The sequence below is a fragment of the Balaenoptera acutorostrata genome, chromosome 19, assembly GCF_949987535.1.
Source record: "Balaenoptera acutorostrata chromosome 19, mBalAcu1.1, whole genome shotgun sequence".
NCBI classification, from domain to species: Eukaryota; Metazoa; Chordata; class Mammalia; order Artiodactyla; family Balaenopteridae; genus Balaenoptera; species Balaenoptera acutorostrata.
This window is the reverse complement of record NC_080082.1, coordinates 66,194,364-66,214,589: the sequence shown is the minus strand read 5'-3', so window position 1 is coordinate 66,214,589 and position 20,226 is coordinate 66,194,364. Positions and strand designations below refer to the sequence as shown.

The 20,226-nt window shown below is 42.4% G+C and overlaps 1 protein-coding gene across 1 annotated transcript; it reads left to right on the top strand.

Moving 5' to 3' along the window:
• Positions 1-1,010: 1,010 nt before the first annotated feature.
• LOC130705699 (zinc finger protein 211-like) lies at positions 1,011-14,550 on the top strand. Its single transcript, XM_057533756.1, has 3 exons — positions 1,011-1,328; positions 4,063-4,189; positions 13,423-14,550. Exons 1-3 carry the CDS (start codon positions 1,011-1,013, stop codon positions 14,148-14,150), a joined length of 1,173 nt encoding a protein of 390 aa, XP_057389739.1. The 3' UTR covers positions 14,151-14,550.
• The last annotated feature ends 5,676 nt before the right edge of the window (positions 14,551-20,226 follow it).

Here is a 20,226-nt window from a genome sequence, read left to right as displayed (position 1 = left end):
TAATGTTTTCAAGAAAAAAAGCCCTACCAAAAGTTATCTGAAGTATTAACTGTCTTCAACATCATCTACTATTTCCCCAGAGTGATATCTGCCCCTGTCTTTGAATAACTACATAAATATTAATAACTTTCCAACACCTGCATTTCAAAACTGTTTTTCTGATATTATCTCATTTCCCCATGAAGAACTCTACCTGCAATCACTGGAAAATGATAATCACTTACCAGCAAGGACACGAGATCATAAGCTTAAGTCGCCCTCCTTTATATGAGTGTTTAGATACTCCCTTCCACACGTGCTGTGACTTTGAAAGTTGCAGCTATTGGCCCATACTACAATGACATTAGTTAAGTTGCTCTCCGTTTGAGATAGATGTCTGTACACTAAAAGGAATTGAGTTTATGTTAGGAAATGGAATAAGATATTATATGGATGAAAGTGTTTCTTAATGGGTAGGACACAATCACCGACTCTATAGGCAAGAGAGAAGCTTTGTGTGGAACCGGAGGTAAAACTCCTGCTTGTCCACCTAATTTAGAATATCCATCTTCTTTCTTCACAGTCATGGCACTGTACGGACTGATTTATCTTGCTCATAGCCTATCGTAATACAACTCAGAAAACTGACTATGGCTTCAGATACATGCATTTGAAGAACAGTTATATAATGTGTCCAGCTACGCGCTGAGTCATGTCTGAACGACTCTATAATAATATGGTCATTTAGATCTGTACATTTGAGAGCATCTCAAATAATATTTTTACTTTCTGGGAACTGACTGAGCATCACGAAGTCTGACATTTTGTCACTTTGCTGCACTTAACAACGAACAGAGCCCCTCCCTTCCTTGAGGTAGGATGATTGCTTTCCAGCATCCCTCCCGGTGCCGCGTGGCAAAAGTTCTGGTCGGTCAGAAAGGAGAACCCCCTTTGCGGCGGCTTCTAAAGCCCTGCGAACTACATTACCCGGAAGATCCTGCACCGAGGTGAGCCAAGGCACACCAGGATAAATGCATTTCCGGGAGAATTCTTCACGTCGGGGCGGGACTTCCGGCCTCCTCCTCGTGGCGGCCATTTTAACTGCCCTGGGTCTGTTCTCGCTACGGGGTACCGGGGTGACGGGACTGAAAAAATGCGAGAGGAGGCACTGTCCGCGCGCCACAGAGGCGGGTCTGAGGTTCGGCGACACCGCCCGGAGTGCCCCGCGTCAGGCCCGGGAGACGGACCGCCGTGTCCGCGTCCCACCTCCTCTCTCGACGCTCACGGCCCCGTTCCGCCCACGGACTGCTATGGCGTCTGCGGCGGCGGCGCTAAGGGACCCGCCTCAGGTAGACGCTCGGCCTCCGGGCCCTCACCGCCCTCACCCCACCGGACACTAAAGCCCCGAGTGCGGGGCGCCTGCTCATGTGCCCGCAGCCCAGGCTGTGTCCAGGACTGTGAGGTGGTCCTGGGTGGGGCCCTGTTTCTGACAGTGTGATGGCGCGTGGGAGAGGGTGGCATGCGGAGGGACCGGCAGGTGCAAAATCTTGGAGGTCGGGCTGAGGCGGGAGGATTCGGGAAACCTGGGGTCCATCTGATGTCTGCAGGAAACAGAGTGAGCCGGAGTGGCACCTGGACCGGCAGAGAGGTTGTTCCTTTTTCTGAGGGACCTGGAGGCCGTGGAGGTTAGTGGACAGAAGAGGGACACATTATGTGTTAGGGTTTTAAAAGTTATAAAAACGCTGCTCAGAGAGGGAACAGACTGGAATGTGGGTAACGAAGACATTGAGACAGAGAGAAGTAGAGCCTTTGTCCAAGGTCAGAGATCTGGTAAGAGGCAGCTCTAAGATTGAAACCCAGACGTTAGTAAGTTACCCGAGGTCCAGGTTCCAGGGTTGGGTGGGAATACAGGGGAGTCCTGCGCACATGGAGCCCAGCCATGGTTGCCTTCCACTTCCCACGTGTTCTGAACGTTGCAAAAGCACTTAGGGATCCTACACAAGGCAGGAGAGGGTGTCCCAGCCCCTCACTGGTAGTGACACCACCCATAGGGTGGCTGGGTATTGTGTCTTGAGAGTCTTCCCTTGATATAGTCTCAGCTCTTAGCTCTGCGGGCCCTGAGGATATTCTCAAGCTGTGGGTCCTGTGTGCAGGACAAGGGTAACATACAGGTGTTCACTTTCCTGACAACCTGTGTAAACTGTTGGAACCTGTACGGAAGGTTATCCCAGGAACAGATACTAGCATGTGCAAATGCTTGGAGGTGTGACTGAGTTGGGAACAGGGTACAGCAGGTCTTCATTCTTTCGGTTAGGAACAAAGAGCAGGGGACCTGGTAATTAGGCCTATGATGTGGCTGTCTGAGAAGTTGGGCATCATTTATGGAAGTAATGAGAGGTTTGAATAAGAGGAAGTGTTGGTACTAACCAGGGTTCAGTAGGCTCCATTTGGCTGGAGAGAAGAGAAAAGACTATGGAGTTAAGGAAGGAGGCAGTGAGCCCAGGAAGAGGTTACTGTTGTAATCCAGGTGAGTGTTGAAGGAACAGAACTGTGGCCATGAAGGTAGGAGACAAGTTTGTATTCTAAGTACATTTTTTAAAAAGAGCCAAGTAGATTTTTGGATGTTGCAGGTAAGGGAGAGGTTAGGGATGACTCCAGGGTTTTTGGCCCTAGGAGCTGAAGGAATGGATCCTTCATCAACTTGGATGTGACAGATGCAGTATGTTTATTTCCTTGTGCATATCAGAAATTTTGTTTTGGTCTTTTTATGGGTCTGGGGTGTTTCAGAGTACAGTGAGTGGAGCCATCAAATGGGCAGCTGGACATATATGTCTGAAATTTAGGGAAGGGCTCCGGATGGAGACTTTCAAGAGTGGTGGCTATTATAAGGACCAGAGCAGAGATGTGGATGACATTTCAAAAGTAGAATGCAGGTTAGAGTCGTAATGCTATTAGCGCATCAGAAAGACTAGGGTGCATGCTGAGGAGTGGTTCTCTTGCTTAGCACCTGGTTGAGGTTCCTGACTATAACAAACACAGGTGAGAGAGAGAATGGCTCTGGATTGTCTGGGAGAGAAGATGATCTGGCAGGTGACCAAGGCTACCATGGGATGAATGGGTGCAAAATACGTGGTTTGGGAGGCAGAGAAATAATTGAGACAATTTGACACTGAGGCCAGGGCTCCTGCTAATTCACTACTGTCCAGATTCTCCAGAATTGTGTAGTGAGCCTTGTTGGGGTCTAGAGTGTTTTAGTCTTGCTGGTGGATAAGATCCAGGGTAAATGGAGTCATTTGTGAAAGTCGTTATGCCTGGCAGGGAGATTGTAAGGGCTGGGGTTGTGAGGAAGTTTGAGTAGAGAGAGGAGGGTTGTGACTGTTGAGGGGACAGGCAATCAGACAGTGCATCACAGAAGTAGAAGAATGTCATGGGTGTCTGTAATTCACATGTGGTTCTGAGTGGCTAATATTGAAGCAAGGATCAGAAGCAGGTGGAGAGGCCTGCAAAGCTGCATGTGGGACTTTCCCTGGTATTGGGATTCATCAGAGGTCTCGGATGGTACTGAGTCGTGTTTGAGTGTCAAGGACTCTCTGGAAGCTATGGGCCACGTTTATGAGTGAGTAGAGGGAAATGCCTGTGTTGTAGAACAGGGAGGTGGCAGAACTGGGAGTGTAGCCCTGGGGAGTGATGATGTTAGAGAGTGAGAGTCTACAGAATGATGTGCTGATAGCCCCATGGCCCTGGTATTGGGGACTTAATGGTGAAGCATGAGCCCAGGTTTGACTGTGTCTTGTATGTACAGTCTGGGAGACTCCAGGGGAATTGCTTGGCAGGAGGGATGGGGCTCTGCTAGCCAGGCCCAGAGCTTACATGGCATCTATATGTCTCCCTGACTGTTATTGCTGAGGGCTGAACACAGTGGTTCATGGCACCTGAGGAGAGAGTAAGCATCAGTAGCACCAGGTCCTGGTATCTCCTTTGAGGTGGGAAGCTTGGGAGGAGGATGATAGTGGGGTAGATTGTGTGGTGATGGACTGTGGGTTCTCAGAGTGTTCATTGTTTCATCTGTCCCCATGTTGACAGGATAGTATGACCTTTGAAGACATTAACGTGTACTTCTCGTGGGAGGAATGGAGGCTCCTTGATGAGGTTCAGAGGCACTTGTACCACGATGTGATGCTGGAAAACTTTACACTCATATCCTCACTGGGTAAGACTCTCACAGCCTTCCCAGTGACCTGGAGTGAGCTCTGTATTCTGGCTCACCCCCCTTTTTTGTGGGGGTGCTCTGTCCTTGTGACATGTGGACCTCAGGCACTGCTTGTTTCCCCAGCTTTCTGGGTAGTTGCTGTGGTAGGTATGCCTGGGTTGTTCGCACTCCATTCTTCTCTCCCCTGCAACCCCAATATTTGCTGTACCGGATCCACACTGGGAAGAATTTGAGGTCTGTAGTCCTGCAGTGCGTTTAATGATCTGTACCATCTTGTAACTGAAGGTTTGTGCATTTCGAGCAACAACTTCCCATTTCTCCCATCCCACAGCCCCTGGCCTTCTACTCTCTGTTTCTGTGAGTTCAACAATTTTGTTTGTTTTAAATTCTACATGTAAGTGATATCATACATTATTTGGAATAATGTCCGTCTGGTTCATCCATGTTGTCCCATATGGCAGGACTTCCTTTGTTTTTAAGGCTAAATAATATTCAAGGCATGCATGTGTATGTGTGAGTATATCACACCTTGTTTATCCATCCCTACGTGGGTGGACACTCAGGTTGTTTCCATATCTTGTGTATTATCCATAATGCTGCTGTGAATGTGACAGTGCAGGTTATCTTTTCCCCTTTGGATTTCATTTCTTTTGGCTATATTCCAAGCAGTGGGACTGCTGGATTGTATGATAGTTCTGTTTTGAATTTTTGAGGAACTTCCATACTCTTTATTCATAATGCGTGTACCAGTTTATCTTGCTACCAAGTGTACAAGGGTTCCCTTATCTGTATACCTTTGCCAACCCTTACCTCTTTCTTTCTTCCTCCCTCCCTCCCTCCCTCCTTCCCTCCTTCCCTCCCTCCCTCCCTCCCTTCCCTTTTCTTTCTTCTTTCCTTCCTTCCTTCCTTCCTTCCTTCCTTCCTTCCTTCCTTCCTTCTCTCTCTCTCTCTTTCTTTCTTTCTTTCTTTCTTTCTTTCCTTTCTTCCTTCCTTCCTTCCTTCCTTCCTTCCTTCCTTCCTTCCTTGCTTCTTTCCTTCCTTCCTCTCTCTCTCTCTTTCTTTTTCTTTCTTTCCTGGAGTATTGGTGCTTTACAGTATTGTGTTAGTTTGTACTGTACAGCAAAGTGCATCAGCTATACATATACATATATCCCCTATTTTTTTGGATTTCCTTCTCATTTAGGTCACCATAGAGCATTGAGTAGAGTTACCTGTGCTATACAGTATGTTCTCATTAGTTACCTACTTTATACACAGTATCAATAGTGTATATATGTCAATCCCAATCTCCCAATTCATCCCACCCTCTTGTCTTTTTGATGATAGCCATCCTAACAGTTATATAGTAATATCTCATTGTGGTTTGGATTTACATTTCCCTGATGATTAGTGAGGAAGAACAATTTTTCATATACTTGTTAGCCATTTGTATATCATCTTTGGAATAATGCCTAATCAGATCCTCTGCCCATATTTTCATTTTGTAAAAACAGGTACAAAGTTTATTGCTAGAGACATAGCATAACAACAAGTGGGAGAGCACACCAAGAAACAGTTTGCTTAGTTAAGACCCTCTGCCCATATTTTAATCAGATTATTCTGTTTCTGCTGATTTGTATGAGTACATTATGTGTTTAAAATATTATCCCTTTATTAGGTACATGGCTTGCAAATATTTTCTCCCATTCTGTAGGTGGCATTTTAATTTTTTTGATTGTTTCTTTTGCTGTGCAGAAAAGCTTTTTCGGTTGATGCAGTTTCACTTGTTATTTTTTTCCCCTGTACTTTTCATGTTGTATTAAAAAAAAAAATCATTACCAAGACAACTGCCAAGTAGCGTATTCCCTGTTTTTTTCCCCCAAGGAGTTTTACATTTTCATGTCTTCTGTTTAACTCTTCAATCTACTCTGAGTTAATTATTAGTAGTAGGGGCCCGGTTTCATTGTTTTGCATGTGAATATCCAGTTTCCCCAACACCTTTTATTGAAGAGACTGTCCTTTCCCCATCCTGTGTTTTTTGCACCCTTGTCAAAGATTAGTTTACCATATATGTTTGGGACTTTTTCCTGGGTTCTTTATCCTGTTCCATTCCTCTGTGTGTCTGTTTTTATGACAGTACCATACTGTTTTGATTACTGCAGCTTCACAATGTATTTCAAAATCAGGAAGTTTGATATCTTCAGCTCTGATCTTCTTGCTCAAGATTGCTTTGACTCTTTGAGGTCATTTGTGGCTTTAGGATTCATGTTCTATTTCTGTGAAAAATTCCATTGTGATTTTGATAGGAATTGTATTGAATCTGTATATCGCATTGTGTAGTGTGGACATTGTAACATTATTAATTCTTCCTATACAAAGACATCGGATATCTTTTCATTTATTTGTGTCACTTGCCTTTATCAGTGTCTTACAATTTTCAGAGTCCAGATCTTTTACTTTCTTGGTTAAATTTATTCATAGTTTTTTATTCCGATATTTCATTCTTAGTTTATAGAAATGCAACTGATTTTTGCATATTGATTTTGTGTCCTGCAACTTTACTGAATTTGTTTAATATTTGTAACACTTTTAGGGGAGAGTCTTTAGGGTACTCTATATATAAGATCATGCCTTCTGCAGACTCAGTTTTACTTCTTTTAAGATTTTATTATTATTACTTTTTTCTCTTGACCAAGTGTTCTGGGTATGCCTTCCAGAACAATACTGAATAGAAATGAGGACAGTGAGCATTTTTTTTTTAATAAATTTATTTATTTATTTTTGGCTGCATTGGGTCTTTGTTGCTGTGTGTGGGCTTTCTCTAGTTGTGGCGAGCGGGGGCTACTCTTCATTGTGGTCAGCGGCTTCTCCTTGCAGTGGCTTCTCTTGTTGCGGAGCACGGGCTCTGGGCGCATGGGCTTCTTCGTTGCACTGCGTGGGTGCAGTTGTTAAGAATCCACCTGCCAGTGCAGGGGTTATGGGTTCGAGCCCAGGTCTGGGAAGATCCCACATGCTGCAGAGTAATTAAGCCCGTGCGCCACAACTACTGAGCCTGTGCTCTAGAGCCCATGAGCCACAACTACTGAGCCCACATACCACAACTACTGAAGCCCGTGCGCCTAAAGCCTGTGCTCCACAACAAGAGAAGCCACTGCAATGAGAATCCTGCACGCTGCAACAAGGAGTAGCCTCCGCTCACTGGAACTAGAGAAAGCCCGCATGCAGCAATGAAGACCCAAGGAAGGGAGGGAGGGAGGAAGGAAGGAAGGAAGGCAAACAATGGCTGTATTTCTCTGTGCTGTAAAATATATCCTTGTTGCTTAGCTTGTTGGGAGATTTTTTTTTTAAATAAATATACTATATGTCTTTTTTTATATATATATAAATTTATTTATTTATTTTTGGCTGTGTTGGGTCTCCGTTTCTGTGCGAGGGCTTTCTCTAGTTGCAGCGAGTGGGGGCCACTCTTCATCACGGTGCACGGGCCTCTCACTATCGCGGCCTCTCATGTTGCGGAGCACAGGTTCCAGACGCGCAGGCTCAGTAGTTGTGGCTCATGGGCCCAGTTGCTCCGCGGCATGTGGGATCTTCCCAGACCAGGGCTCAAACCCCTGTCCCCTGCATTGGCAGGCAGATTCTCAACCACTGCGCCACCAGGGAAGCCCTTGTTGGGAGATTTTTGATTAATGATTCAGTTTCCTTACTTGTTACTGACCTATTCAGATTTTTTTCTTCATGATTTAGTGTTGCTAAGTTGTTTGTTTCAAAGAATTTCCTCTACTTTATCCAGTTTGTTGGCATTTAATTGTTCATTATAGTTTTTTATGATCTTTGTGTATCTATAGTATCAGTTGTAATATCTCCTCCATTTCTGATTTCATTTATTTGAGTCTCCTCTTTTCTAATTTAATGTAGCTGAAGGTCTGTCAATTTTGGTTCTTTTCAAAAACCAGCTCTTAGCTTTGTTAACCTTACTATTGTTTCTTCAGTCTGTATTTTATTTCTGCTCTGACCCTTGTTATTTCCTTCCTTCTACATTTGAGCTTAGTTGTTTTTTTCCTAGTTCCTTGTGGTGTAAAGTGAGTTTCTGTATTTGAGATTTTTCTTTTTCCTTAATATAGACATTTATTGCTATCAGGTTTACTTTTAGAAATTCTTTTGCTACATCTCATAAGTTTTGGTGTGTTTTGATCCATTTTACTTTGTCTCAAGATAATTTTACTTTTCCTTCTGATTTTGTTTCTTCAACACATTAATGGTTCAGGAATGTGTGTGTTTTTTTTTAATATTCATTTATTTATTTATTTGGTTGCATGGGGTCTTAGTTGCAGCATGTGTGCTCCTTAGTTGAGGCTTGCCGACTCCTTAGTTGCGGCACATGGGCTCCTTAGTTGTGGCATGTGAACTCTTAGTTGTGGCATGCATGTGGGATCTAGTTCCCTGACCAGGAATTGAACCTGGGCCCCCTGCATTGGGGGCGTGGAGTCTTATCCACTGCACCACCAGGGAAGTCCCAGGAATGTGTTGTTTAATGTTCATATATGTTTGAACTTTCCTGCATTCACAAATATATTATGTTACTGATTTTTAGTTTCCAACCCTTATGGCTGGATAAGATTCTTGATATGATTTCAGTCTTCTTAAATGTGTTAAGACTTGTTTTGTGACCTAACATATGATCTCTCTTAGAGAGTGTTCTGTGTCCACTTGAAAAGAATGTATTCTGCTGTAGTTGAATTGCATGTTCTGTGTATGTTTGTTAGGTTGAGGTGGTCTAAAGTTCCATTCAGTATTTGGTCAATGTTTGAGCTAAAATGTCATTAAATATTTCCTTATTGATTTTCTATTTGGTTAATCTACCCATTATCAAAAGATGGGTATTGGAGTCTGCTAATACTATTTCATTGCTTTCTTTTCTACTTTCCACTTTCTTAATGTTTGCCTTATACATTTAAGTGCCCTGGTGTTAGATGCATATTACTTATAATATGTTCTGTTCTCTTGATGAGTCAACACCTTTATTATTATTTAATCACTTTCTTTGTCTCTTGTGATAGGTTTTGAGTTGAAGTTTATTTTTCTTGCCTAAATGTAGGCTATTTATAAGAATAAGCTACTGATTTTTGGTTTCCATTTGTATGGAGTTTTTTTTCAGTTCCTTCTCTTTCAGCTTATTTGTGTCCTTAAAGCTGAAGTGAGTCTCTTGAAGGCTTTATCCTCAGCCACTGTGTGTCTTCTGAATGGAGAGAATTTTGTAAGGACTTTCTAATTGCCGTATTGTTAATTTTTGTAGTTCCTTAGTTCCTTTTTTTCTTTCTCACTTTCTTCCTTTGTGATTTGATGGTTTTCGGTAGCAGTGTTCTTTGATTCCTTTCTCTTTCTCTTTTGTGTATCTAGTGTAGGTTTTTGCTTTTGTGTTTACCATCAGGTTTGCATGAAGCATAACAGTATTTTAAGCTGATAACAACTTAATGTCAGTTCTATACAAAAAGTCCCATTTTAGAACCCTCCTACACTGTTGTTGGGAATGTAAGTTGGTGTAGCCACTGTGGAAAACAGTATGGAGGTTCCTCAGAAAGCTAAAAGAATTACCATATGATCCAGCAATCCCTCTCTTGGGCATATATCCATACAAAACATAATTCAAAAAGATATATGCACCCAAATGTTCATAGCAGCACTATTCACAATAGCCAAGACATGGAAACAACCTAAATGCCCATCAATAGATGAATGGTTTAAAAAGGTGTGGTATATATTGGGTTGGACAAAAAGTTCATTCGGGTTTTTCCATAACATCTTATAGAAAAACCCAAACGAACTTTTTGGCCAACCCAGCATATACGATGGGATACTACTCAGCCATAAAGAAGGAAGTTTGACATTTGCAGCAACATAGATGGACCTAGAGATTATCATACTAAGTGAAGTAAGTCAGAAAGAGAAAGACAAATAACATATGATGTCACTTATATGTGGAGGCTAATGTATGACACAAATGAACCTATCTGTGAAACAGCAACAGAATCACAGAGATAGAGAACAGACTGGTGGTTGCTAATAGGGAGGGGGTTGGGGAAGGGATGGAGTGGGAGGTTGGGATTAGCAGGTGTAAGCTGTTTTTTTTTTAATTTATTTATTTGTTTATTTTGGCTGTGTTGGGTCTTAATGGCGACACGCGGGATCTTTGTTGTGGCACGCGGGCTTCTCTCTAGTTGTGATTATGGGCTCCAGAGCGTGCGGGCTGTGCAGTTGTGGCATGCGGACTACAGAGTGCATGGATTCTATAGTTTGCGGCACGCAGGGTCTCTAGTTGAGCCACGTGGTCTTAGTTGCCCCGTGGCATGTGGGATCTTAGTTCCCCGACCAGGGATCAAACCCACATCCCCTGCATTGGAGGGCGGATTCTTAACTGCTGGACCACCAGGGAATTCCCAGGTGTAAACTTTTATATCTAGAATGAATAAACAACAAAGTCTTACCGTATAGTACAGAGAAGTATATCCAGTATCCTCTGATAAGCCATAAAGGAAAAGAATATTTTAAAAAAAGAATGTATATATATGTATAACTGAATCACTTTGCTTTATAGCAATAATTAATACAACATTGTAAATCAACTATACTTCAATAAAAATAAATAAATAAAAGGGGGAAAACTCCCCTTTTAGTATCTCACCCCTTTTGCATTTATGGTTTTTTTTTTATTTTTTTATTTTTGGCTGTGTTGGGTCTTCGTTGCTGCTTGTGAGCTTTTCTCTCCAGTTGCGGTGAGCAGGGGCTACTCTTCGTTGCAGTGTGCGGGCTTCTCATTGCAGTGGCTTCTCTTGTTACAGAGCATAGGCTCTAGGCATGCGGGCTTCAGTAGTTGTGTCATGCAGGCTCTAGAGCTCAGGCTCAGTAGTTGTGGCGCACGGGCTTAGTTGCTCCATAGCATGTGGGTTCTTCCCAGACCACGGCTCGAACCCATGTCCCCTGCATTGGCAGGTGGATTCTTAACCATTGTTCCACCAGGGAGGTCCCTGAATTTATGTTTTTGATGTGACAGTTTATATCTTTTTATACTTGTAGTCATTAAGAAATAATTGTGGCTGTATTAATTTTTAATATTTTTGTCTTTTGTCATTTATACTAGTATTAAATGATTACCACACCACCATGTAACAGTGTTAGCATATTCTGAATTTGAGTATATACTTAACCTTTACCACTGTGCTTCATATTTTTGTATATCTTCCTGTTACTAATTAGTGTTCTCTTTTCAGCTTGAAAAGCTCCATTTAGCATTTCTGGTAAGGCAGGTTGAATGGTGATGAACTCTCCCAGCTTTTGTTTATGTTGGAGAGTTTTTATCACTCCTTCATTTCTGAAGGACAGCTTTGCCAGATAAAGTATTCCTTAGTTGGCAGGTTTTTTTTCCTTCTGCATTTTGAATTTAATGTCCCACTCTCTCCTGGTCTGCATGGGTTCTGCTGAGAAATGTGCTTATAGCCTTACAGGGGTTCTCTTGTATGTGATGAGTTTCTTTTCTTTTGCTGCTTTCAAAATTCTTTGTCTTTGACTTTTCAGGCTTTCATTTCACTGTCTCAGTGAAGATCTTGTTGGATTGAATCTGGATGGGGACCTATGCGCATCATGTACCTACATATCCTCACCTCTCTCTCCTGATTTGGTTGATTGTTTCCACCATTTTTTATTTAAATAAGGTTTTTGCTCCTTTCTCCATTACTTCTCCTTGTGGCACTTCTACAATGTGAATATTATTTCCATTGATGGCATCCCATAATTTACATAAGCTTTCTTCAGTCTTTTATCCCTCTAGCTGGATGATTTGAAATCACCTGATTCAAGGTCACAGATTTTTCTCCTACTTGATCAAGTTGGCTGGTCTCTGTTGTATTTTTCATTTCATTCATTGTGTTCTTCAGCTCCAAAATTTAATTCCTTTTTCTTTTTTTTTTTTGTATCTTGGAACTTCTTGTTTTTTGTTTTTTGGCCGCACCATGTGGCACGCAGCATCTTAGTTCCTTGACGGGGGACGGAACCTGTGCCCCCTGCAGTGGGAGTGTGAAGCCCTAACCACTGGACTGCCAGGGAACTCCCATTCTTGGAACCTGTTGATTTGTTTGTGTATTTTTTTCCTACTTTGATTGAGTTTCTGTTTGTGTTCTCCTGGAGCTGACTGAGCTTCCTTAAAACATTTATTTTGAAATCTTTGTCCAGTTGTTTATAGATATGCATTTCTTTGGGTTCACTTGCTGGAAACTTGTGCTCCTTTGGTGATGTCTTGTTTCCTTGATATTTCATGTTTCTTAGAGCCTTTTGTTCATGTTTCTGCATTTGATGGATCAGTCACATCATCCGGATTTTCAGACTGGTTTTGGTAGGGAAAGACCTTAACTTGGGCTGGATACAAGGTCACTGGCTAGGTGGGGTGTGGCAGTTTGGGCTCTCAGAAGGGACCAGCCATGTAATGGTTCTGCATCTGTCAGCTGAGGTCAGGGCCACCAAAAATTATAGGGATTCTCAGTAGCCAAGGCTGCAAGGTGAACTCACAGGTACCTTGTCCTGGTGAAGCTGGAGGGTGTGACATCAGTACTGTGTTCACATCATACCAGGAATGTTTCTCATTTACCCAGTATTTTTTTGGTTGTTGCCCACACCACAGCCCATGTGTACCTCCCTTCCCCACTGTTAATGCTGTGCTGACTAGTCAGTTTTACTCCACTGTGATATCTACTCTGACTTCCAGCCCAGGGACAAGCCCTATGTTTCTGGACTTCAAATCTCAGCCATTCTCTCATACCTCCTCTTCTCTTGCTCTGCAACTTTGGTCCACATGTGCTATGAGGTGTCCACACATCCTTAAATTGGCCTTGAACAGCAGCTATTCTACTGCAGTTGGTTTCTCCTGGGTTTGGACATATGCTTCTACACAGTGTCACGTCACTAGCAGAATAGGTCCTGCAGGAATCCTCTGGCATATGAACAAGTTCTAGAATATGCCTCTCTACTTGGTGCTGCACCCTATCCTAATGTCCTTCCCCTGGTGTAGTGTACCATTCTTTTGCCTTAGAGGCACAGTCATGCCCAGTAGCTGCTTCCCCAGTGGAATTACAAATCTCCTTTCTGGAAAAGCATCCTGTAGACTCATTCCTAGATGTGACACATTACCTTTATGATGATGTTGCCCCCTCCCTATAAAGTCAACATGTTTATTTGCATGTATTTCACCACCATTTATTTGCATTCAGGTTGCTGCTGTGGAGCAGAGGATGCAGAAGCACCCTTTGAACGAAGCATTTCTATAAGCGTGTCACAGGCCAGGACTCCTAAGGCACCTTCGTTTTCCCAGAAGAACCACTTTGGTGAGATGTGTAGTCTGGTCTTGAGAAGTATTTTTCACTTGGCTGAACATGAAGAAACACAACACAGCCAGAAAGTGTTCGGGTGTAGAATATGTATGAAACAATTTCATTTTAGTGCAAACCTCCAAAAACTCCAGAAGCAGCACATGGAAGAGAAATCCTTCAGAAACGCTGTAGTCAGGGCCTTGTTTGTGAAGAGCTGCAAATGCCATGTGTCAAGGAAGCCCTTTACCTGTGAGGAAGTTGGGAAAGACTTTCTGGCCACCTTGGGACATCTCCAGCCACAGACCACTCACACCAGGGAGAAGCCAAATGAGATTGCCCAGCGTGAGGCAACTTTACAAAGCAGAGGAAGTCATTACAGCTGGGGAGAATGCAAGAAAACCTTCAGCCCGAAACATGCACTTGTTCAGGACCAGGGTGTCTACCCTGGAAGACATTGTTTTGTGTGCAGTGAATGTGGGAAGACATTCAGGTACAAATCCTCATTTGTTGTTCACCAGAGAGTGCATACTGGGGAAAGGCTTCATGTGTGTGGTGAGTCTGGCAAATCTTTCAGACGAACCTCAACCCTCAATCTGCATCGAAGAATTCATACTGGGACAAGGCAGTAGAAGTGCAACAGATGTGGGAAATTCTTTAACCAAAACTTTGTCCTTATTTATCCTTGGAGGAGTCACATTGGAGAACATTGTTACTTGTGCAGTGAATGTGCACAGTCTTTGAGCCGCAGATCCATCATAGTTCGAGAATGGACAGTTCATACTGGAGAAAGGCGTTATGAGTGTACTCAATGTGGGATATCTTTTAGACGAAAATTTTACCTCATTGTACACTGGAGAGTTCACACAGGAGAAAGGCCTTATGATTGGAGTGAGTGTGGGAACTCTTACCAATAGCTTGGTGCTCATCCTACACCAGCGAGTACATAAAGGGGAAAGGCCTTTTGCTTGCAGTGAATGTGGGAAATCTTTCACCAATAGCTTGACACTCATTCTCCACCGGAGAGTTCACACAGGAAAAAGGCCTTATGAGTGCAGTGAGTGTTGGAAATCCTTTAGTTATCAATCTTACCTCACTCAGCACTGGAAGGTTCATAGTGGAAAAAGGCCTTATGAATGCAGTGAATGTGGGAAATCTTTTATGTCTCGCCGTGGCCTCCATTATCATCAGAGAGTTCACACTGGATCAAGGCTTTATGAATGTAGTGAATGTGGGAAATCTTTTACATCTCACCCTGGCTTCCATTATCATCAGAGAGTTCACAATGGATCAAGGCCTTATGAATGTAGTGAATGTGGGAAGTCTTTTACCTCTCACTCTGGCCTTCATTATCATCAGAGAGTTCACACAGGAGAAAGGCCTTATGAGTGCAGTGAGTGCAGAAAATGTTTTACCTCCAGCTCTGCCCTGTGTCATCATCAGAAGACTCATGCTGGAGATAAGCCTTATGAGTGCACTGTATGTGGGAAAATGTTTTCCTATGGTTCCACCCTCCGTTATCATCAGAGAGTTCACACTGGAGAAAGGCCTTATGTGTGCAGTGAATGTGGGAAATCCTTTATCCAAAGATGTCACTTTCTTATACACCAAAGAGTTCACACAGGAGAAAGGCCTTATGTGTGCAGTGAATGTGGGAAATCCTTTATTCAAAGATGTCACTTTCTTATACACCAAAGAGTTCACACAGGAGAAAGGCCTTATGTGTGCAGTGAATGTGGGAAATCGTTTATCCAAAGATGTTACCTTCTTATACACCAGAGAGTTCACACAGGAGAAAGGCCTTATGAGTGTAATGAGTGTGGGAAATCTTTTACCACTAGGAGGAACCTTCGTTATCATCAGGGAGTCCACACTGGAGAAAGCCCTTATGAGTGCAGTGAATGTAGGAAATCCTTTAGGAGAGAGTCTTCTCTCATTGAACACTGTAGAGTTCACACTGGAGAAAAGCCTTATAAATGCAGTGAATGTGGAAAATCTTTTTCCTCTAGGTATGGTTTCCATTATCATCAGAGAGTTCACACAGGGTTGAGGCCATATGAGTGTAGTGAATGTGGGAAATCTTTTATCTGTAGTTCCATTCTCCATGAACATCAGAGAATTCACACTAACCAAAGTCCTTATGAATGCACTGAATGTGGGAAGTCCTTTAGAGCAAATTCTTATCTCATTGAACACTAGAATTCATACTGGAGAAAAGCCTTATAAATGCAGTGAATGTAGGAAATCTTTTTCGTCTAGGTCCGGCCTCCATTATCATCAGAGAGTTCACATAGGATCGAGGCCATATGAGGGTAGTGAATGTGAGAAATCTTTTCCCCAGAGCTCTGTGCTCCTTCAACATCCATGTTGACAGAGGTGAAAGGTCTTAATGTGTGTTGTGAATGTGGGAAATTGTTTACTTCTTGTTCCACCTTTTGTTCTTATTAGAGTTCACAGGAAGACCTTATTCGTGCCAGGAATTTGGGAAATTCTTTCCTAAAGAATTCACCTCATGGGACTTCCTTGTTGGTCCTTTGGTTCAGAATCCACCTTCCAGTGCAGGGGATGTGGGTTCGACCCCTGGTCAGGGAACTAAGATCCCCCATGCCGTGGGGCAACTAAACCTGCAAGCCGCAACTACTGAGACCACACACTCTAGAGCCTGTGTGCCACAACAAAGATCCCATGTGCCGCAACCAGGACCCGACACTGCCAAATAAATTTTAAAAAAACAAAAGAATTCACCCCAGTATACATGGTAGAGTTTACACTGGAGAAAGGCCTTGAATGTGCAAGGAAATGTGCAATTTTCTTGTTCAGGGTAATGACGTTGGAAGAAACTGAGGAGTGGCCCATCTGAATTCAATCTCATACATTCAGTTGTCCACAGGGGGAGATAGCCCTGAAATTTCAGTTATGTGGGAAGCACGTGTGGCTGTATTGCACTTTGTAACCTGTCCAGGTCTCTTCCCAGATTTATGTCACTGCCCGTTTCTGTGGCCGTTTTACTTCTATCGCCTGGCAGGTTCACACAGTGTGCATCAGTCACCAGCCCAGTGCGCTCAGGGAAACTGACCTCTGTTCTTCCAAGTGTTGGAGCAAACCAGGAGTAGTAGCCCAGTCCCTTCGGGGTTGGTGTTTCCTTCTCTCTGACTACGTGTACAAAAGCCTGAAGGAATGTTGTCCCGGAGAACATCACGTGAATTCAGCTGACCATGTGCAGAGAAGGACAACCTTTTCCAGGGACATGTACTCACACGCTCAGTTTTTCCATCTAGTGAGTCACCAACCCAAACTGTGTGCCACACAATGTTTTGGTTTGTATAATATGGATGCCTTACTGTTTAAGGCCTATTTTGTTTTGGGAGTTCTTTGTACTGCTAGAGGTTTTTTATAAGGAGATTCGGGCTCCACAGGCATGGGCCTCAAGGAGGATAGTATGATGGCAAAAAGTGGCTTGCCATTTTTGGCCAAATTTGCATTGGTGCCAGTGAAGTCGTAGGAGAGAGGGCAGGGCTTTTTGGTCCTCATTTGAAGCCTGGATGCTATGAGTTTTAGGAGACTCATACATCACCCTGAAGAGGAGTAAGATGTGACAACCTCAAGTTCTTGGAGCAGCATGAATTTTTTCCCCTGTTCACAGCGGGTATCACAGGAGGTGTCAGCACTGTTGAGAGGCATCTCCTCCCGTGGTCTTGCAAATAGCATGTGCCCTGATGTCCACAATTCCATGGGTGACAGTCACTGGCTGTAAGACTATAGGGGCCAGGGGAAACTGAAACATCTACAGAAACTGGGTTAGTAGGGAGCAGAGACAGCAGCCAGGTCATTGGAATGTGCCTCTTCTAAAAGTGCATCCACAGATGTCTTTGTGATGATTGCCTATGTGCAGGATCAGATTTGTACACAAATCTCGACCTCCAGGCATGTTTATCTTGTGTAGCTGAGGTCCTTGTCAGAGAAGATAATTGGAAAGTTTTGTGGATTTTTGTAACCTCCCTCTAATGTTTGCCCCAAGGCCGTTGCTGCACAGGCAGAAAAAAGAAAGGTAGAGAAAAGTAGTCCAGGTATGTGGCTCTTGTGAGCCAGCCAACATTCCTGTTGACTGAAGTGGAAATGTCCTTTATTACTCGCCAGTGTTTGCTGCCACTGAGGCAAGATTGACCCCCAGAGGGCATGACAGAAGGATGGTGGAGTCAGTATAGGGCTGTCAAATCTATTTTCCAAAAAAGTGGGGCATACAGATTTTGTTAATCTTGAAGTGTTTTTTTAAAGCTTTATTTAGGTGTAATTTACATGTAGTAGAGTACACGTATTTAAAGTGAAGTATTTGATAAGTTTTGACATACACATGATACTTGTGAAAATATCATCACAGTCATGGTAATGATCATGTCTATCACTGTGTATTTGCTCGATGTCCTTTTATAATCTCTGTGTCCCTACCCTTCACAGCCCTCCAAGCAACCATTGATTTATTTCTCCTTGTAATAGATACCCTTGCGATTTCTATAATTTACATGGTGGAATCCTAAAACGTTTACTTTTGTTTTCTCCTGGTTTTGTGTTTTATAATTATTTTGAGATTCATCAGTGATGTTAAATGAGGAGCTCTTTTTAATTTTTTTGAGTAATAGTCTTACCATTAGATATAACAGTATTTATCCATTCACCTGTTTATGGCTATTTGGGTTAATTCCATGTTTTGACTGTTGATAATAAACTTGTGCAAGCATTTGTGTACAGTTCTTAATCTGGACATTTGTTTCTTTTATCTTTTGGCCAAAAAATTAGATTGCAGTGTTTGAATCACAAAGTTAGGTGAACGTTTAGCTTTTGAAGAAACTAACAAATTGCTATTTAAACATGGTATTTTTTCTTTTTTAATTTTTATTGGAGTCTAGTTGATTTACAGTGTCGTGTATTTTTTTATATTCATACCAGCAGTTGTATGAAGGTTCCATTTCCTCCACATCTTAGTGAATAATTAGTTGGTCAGTCGTTTTTTATTTTAACTCTTTTTATGAATTTGCCGTGCTCTCTCACTGTTTGAATTGAATTTCCCTAAGGATTCATGGTTAGCATCTTTTCAGATTTATATTTGCTATCTTTGGTAAAATGTCTCGTTTTGTCTTCTGCTTTTTTTTTTTTTTTTTTTTTTTGGCTACACGGCACAGCTTTTAGGATCTTAGTTCATCAAACAGGGATTGAATCTGGGCCCTTGCCGTGAAAGTCCTAACCACTGGACTGCCAGGGAATTCCCTCTTCTGCTTATTCTTTGATTCATTGATTATTTTCCTTTTCTTTAACGAGTAGGACAGTGAAACAACAAAGATACCCATTTTACTGCTTTATGGAATAATTGCTTTCAGTAATCGAAGAACATGTCTTGAGTTTTTTCAATGTTTTTGTTATGCACAACGTAATGGACACGTACTATACAGTTTCAGATTAATCTGCCAGGAGAATTTACTTAGTTCTCAGTAAACTTGATGAATGGCATCCCCCCACCAGCCTCTTTTTTTCAGCACTTACTAAGAAGAGTTTATATGTATATTTCTCAAAGAGCTGAGAGCTAATCCATTGAAATGTAATCATGAGGATTAATTAGGCCTCTGTCTCTGTCTGTTTGGATAGGATTGAATCCTAGTTTTCATAATTACTGCCTATCAGATACAGCTGCACTAATCTTGTTTACATTTCCCAACACTTTGTAATCTTTCAGTTCTGTGACTACTGAGCTCCCATCTTCCCTGTTTTCTCATTCTCCTTTTATTTAAAAATGTATATATATATATATATATATATATATATATATATATATATATATATATATATATATATTTTATCTCACAGGGTTTTTTTTTTCTGTTTTTTTTTTTTTTTTTTTTGGCTGTGCCACACTGCATGCTAGATCTTAGTTCCCTGACCAGGATTGAACCTGTGCCCCCTGCAGTGGAAGTGCGGATTCCTGACTACTGGGCCGCCAGGGTAGTCCCTCTCATTCTCCGTTTAAAACACCTGATCACCTCTGCAGAAATTACCATGGAGTTCAACTCTTTCCTGCTGTCAGTAGTTACTGAATAAAATGGTTTTTTCCATTATTGTTTTTATCATTTCAACTCACATCTGGTTGTGTTTATCTTTGACACTGTCAGTCTCAGAAGCGAACAAAGAAACATGCTATTTTGGTATAGTACAGTGGCTGCGTTGTTCAAAGGTGAAGCATGTATGTGAATGGTCTCCTGAGTCTTGAACTATTGGGAGTAGCATAAATGCAGAATTTTATCTCATTGTATTACCAAACTCAGGTTTGGCTGCTCACAGCTGAAAAGCCAATAATGGAGAAGGAATAATGGAGAAGAAGGGAAAGATGTTTTAATCAGAAAAGCTGGCAATCCGGATAGAAGGTGGACTCATGTCCTGAGACCAACTCTGAACATTCTGGTCAGCCATGACAGTTTTGTTTTTTTTGGCCACACGTTGCAGCATGTGGGATTTTAGTTCATAAGCAGGGGTCGAACCCATGCCCGCTGCAGTGAAAGCGTGAAGTCTTGATCACTGGACTGCCAGGGAGTTCCCAGCCATGACAGATTTTAAAAGGAAAAAGGGGGAAGAATCTCAGTGAATCGTCAAGGCAGGAGGTTAGTTTCTGCAACTTTTCCATTGCATTCAGTCTGGCTGACTTCGGATGTTACCTTGCCTGTG

Bases quoted from the DNA above. Each gene is read 5' to 3' on its own strand.
- LOC130705699 (XM_057533756.1), top strand. From the start codon at position 1,011: ATGCATTTCCGGGAGAATTCTTCACGTCGGGGCGGGACTTCCGGCCTC. The intron at 1,329-4,062 runs GTAGACGCTCGG...CCATGTTGACAG, and splicing joins CGCTAAGGGACCCGCCTCAG to GATAGTATGACCTTTGAAGA. The intron at 4,190-13,422 runs GTAAGACTCTCA...ATTTGCATTCAG, and splicing joins TACACTCATATCCTCACTGG to GTTGCTGCTGTGGAGCAGAG.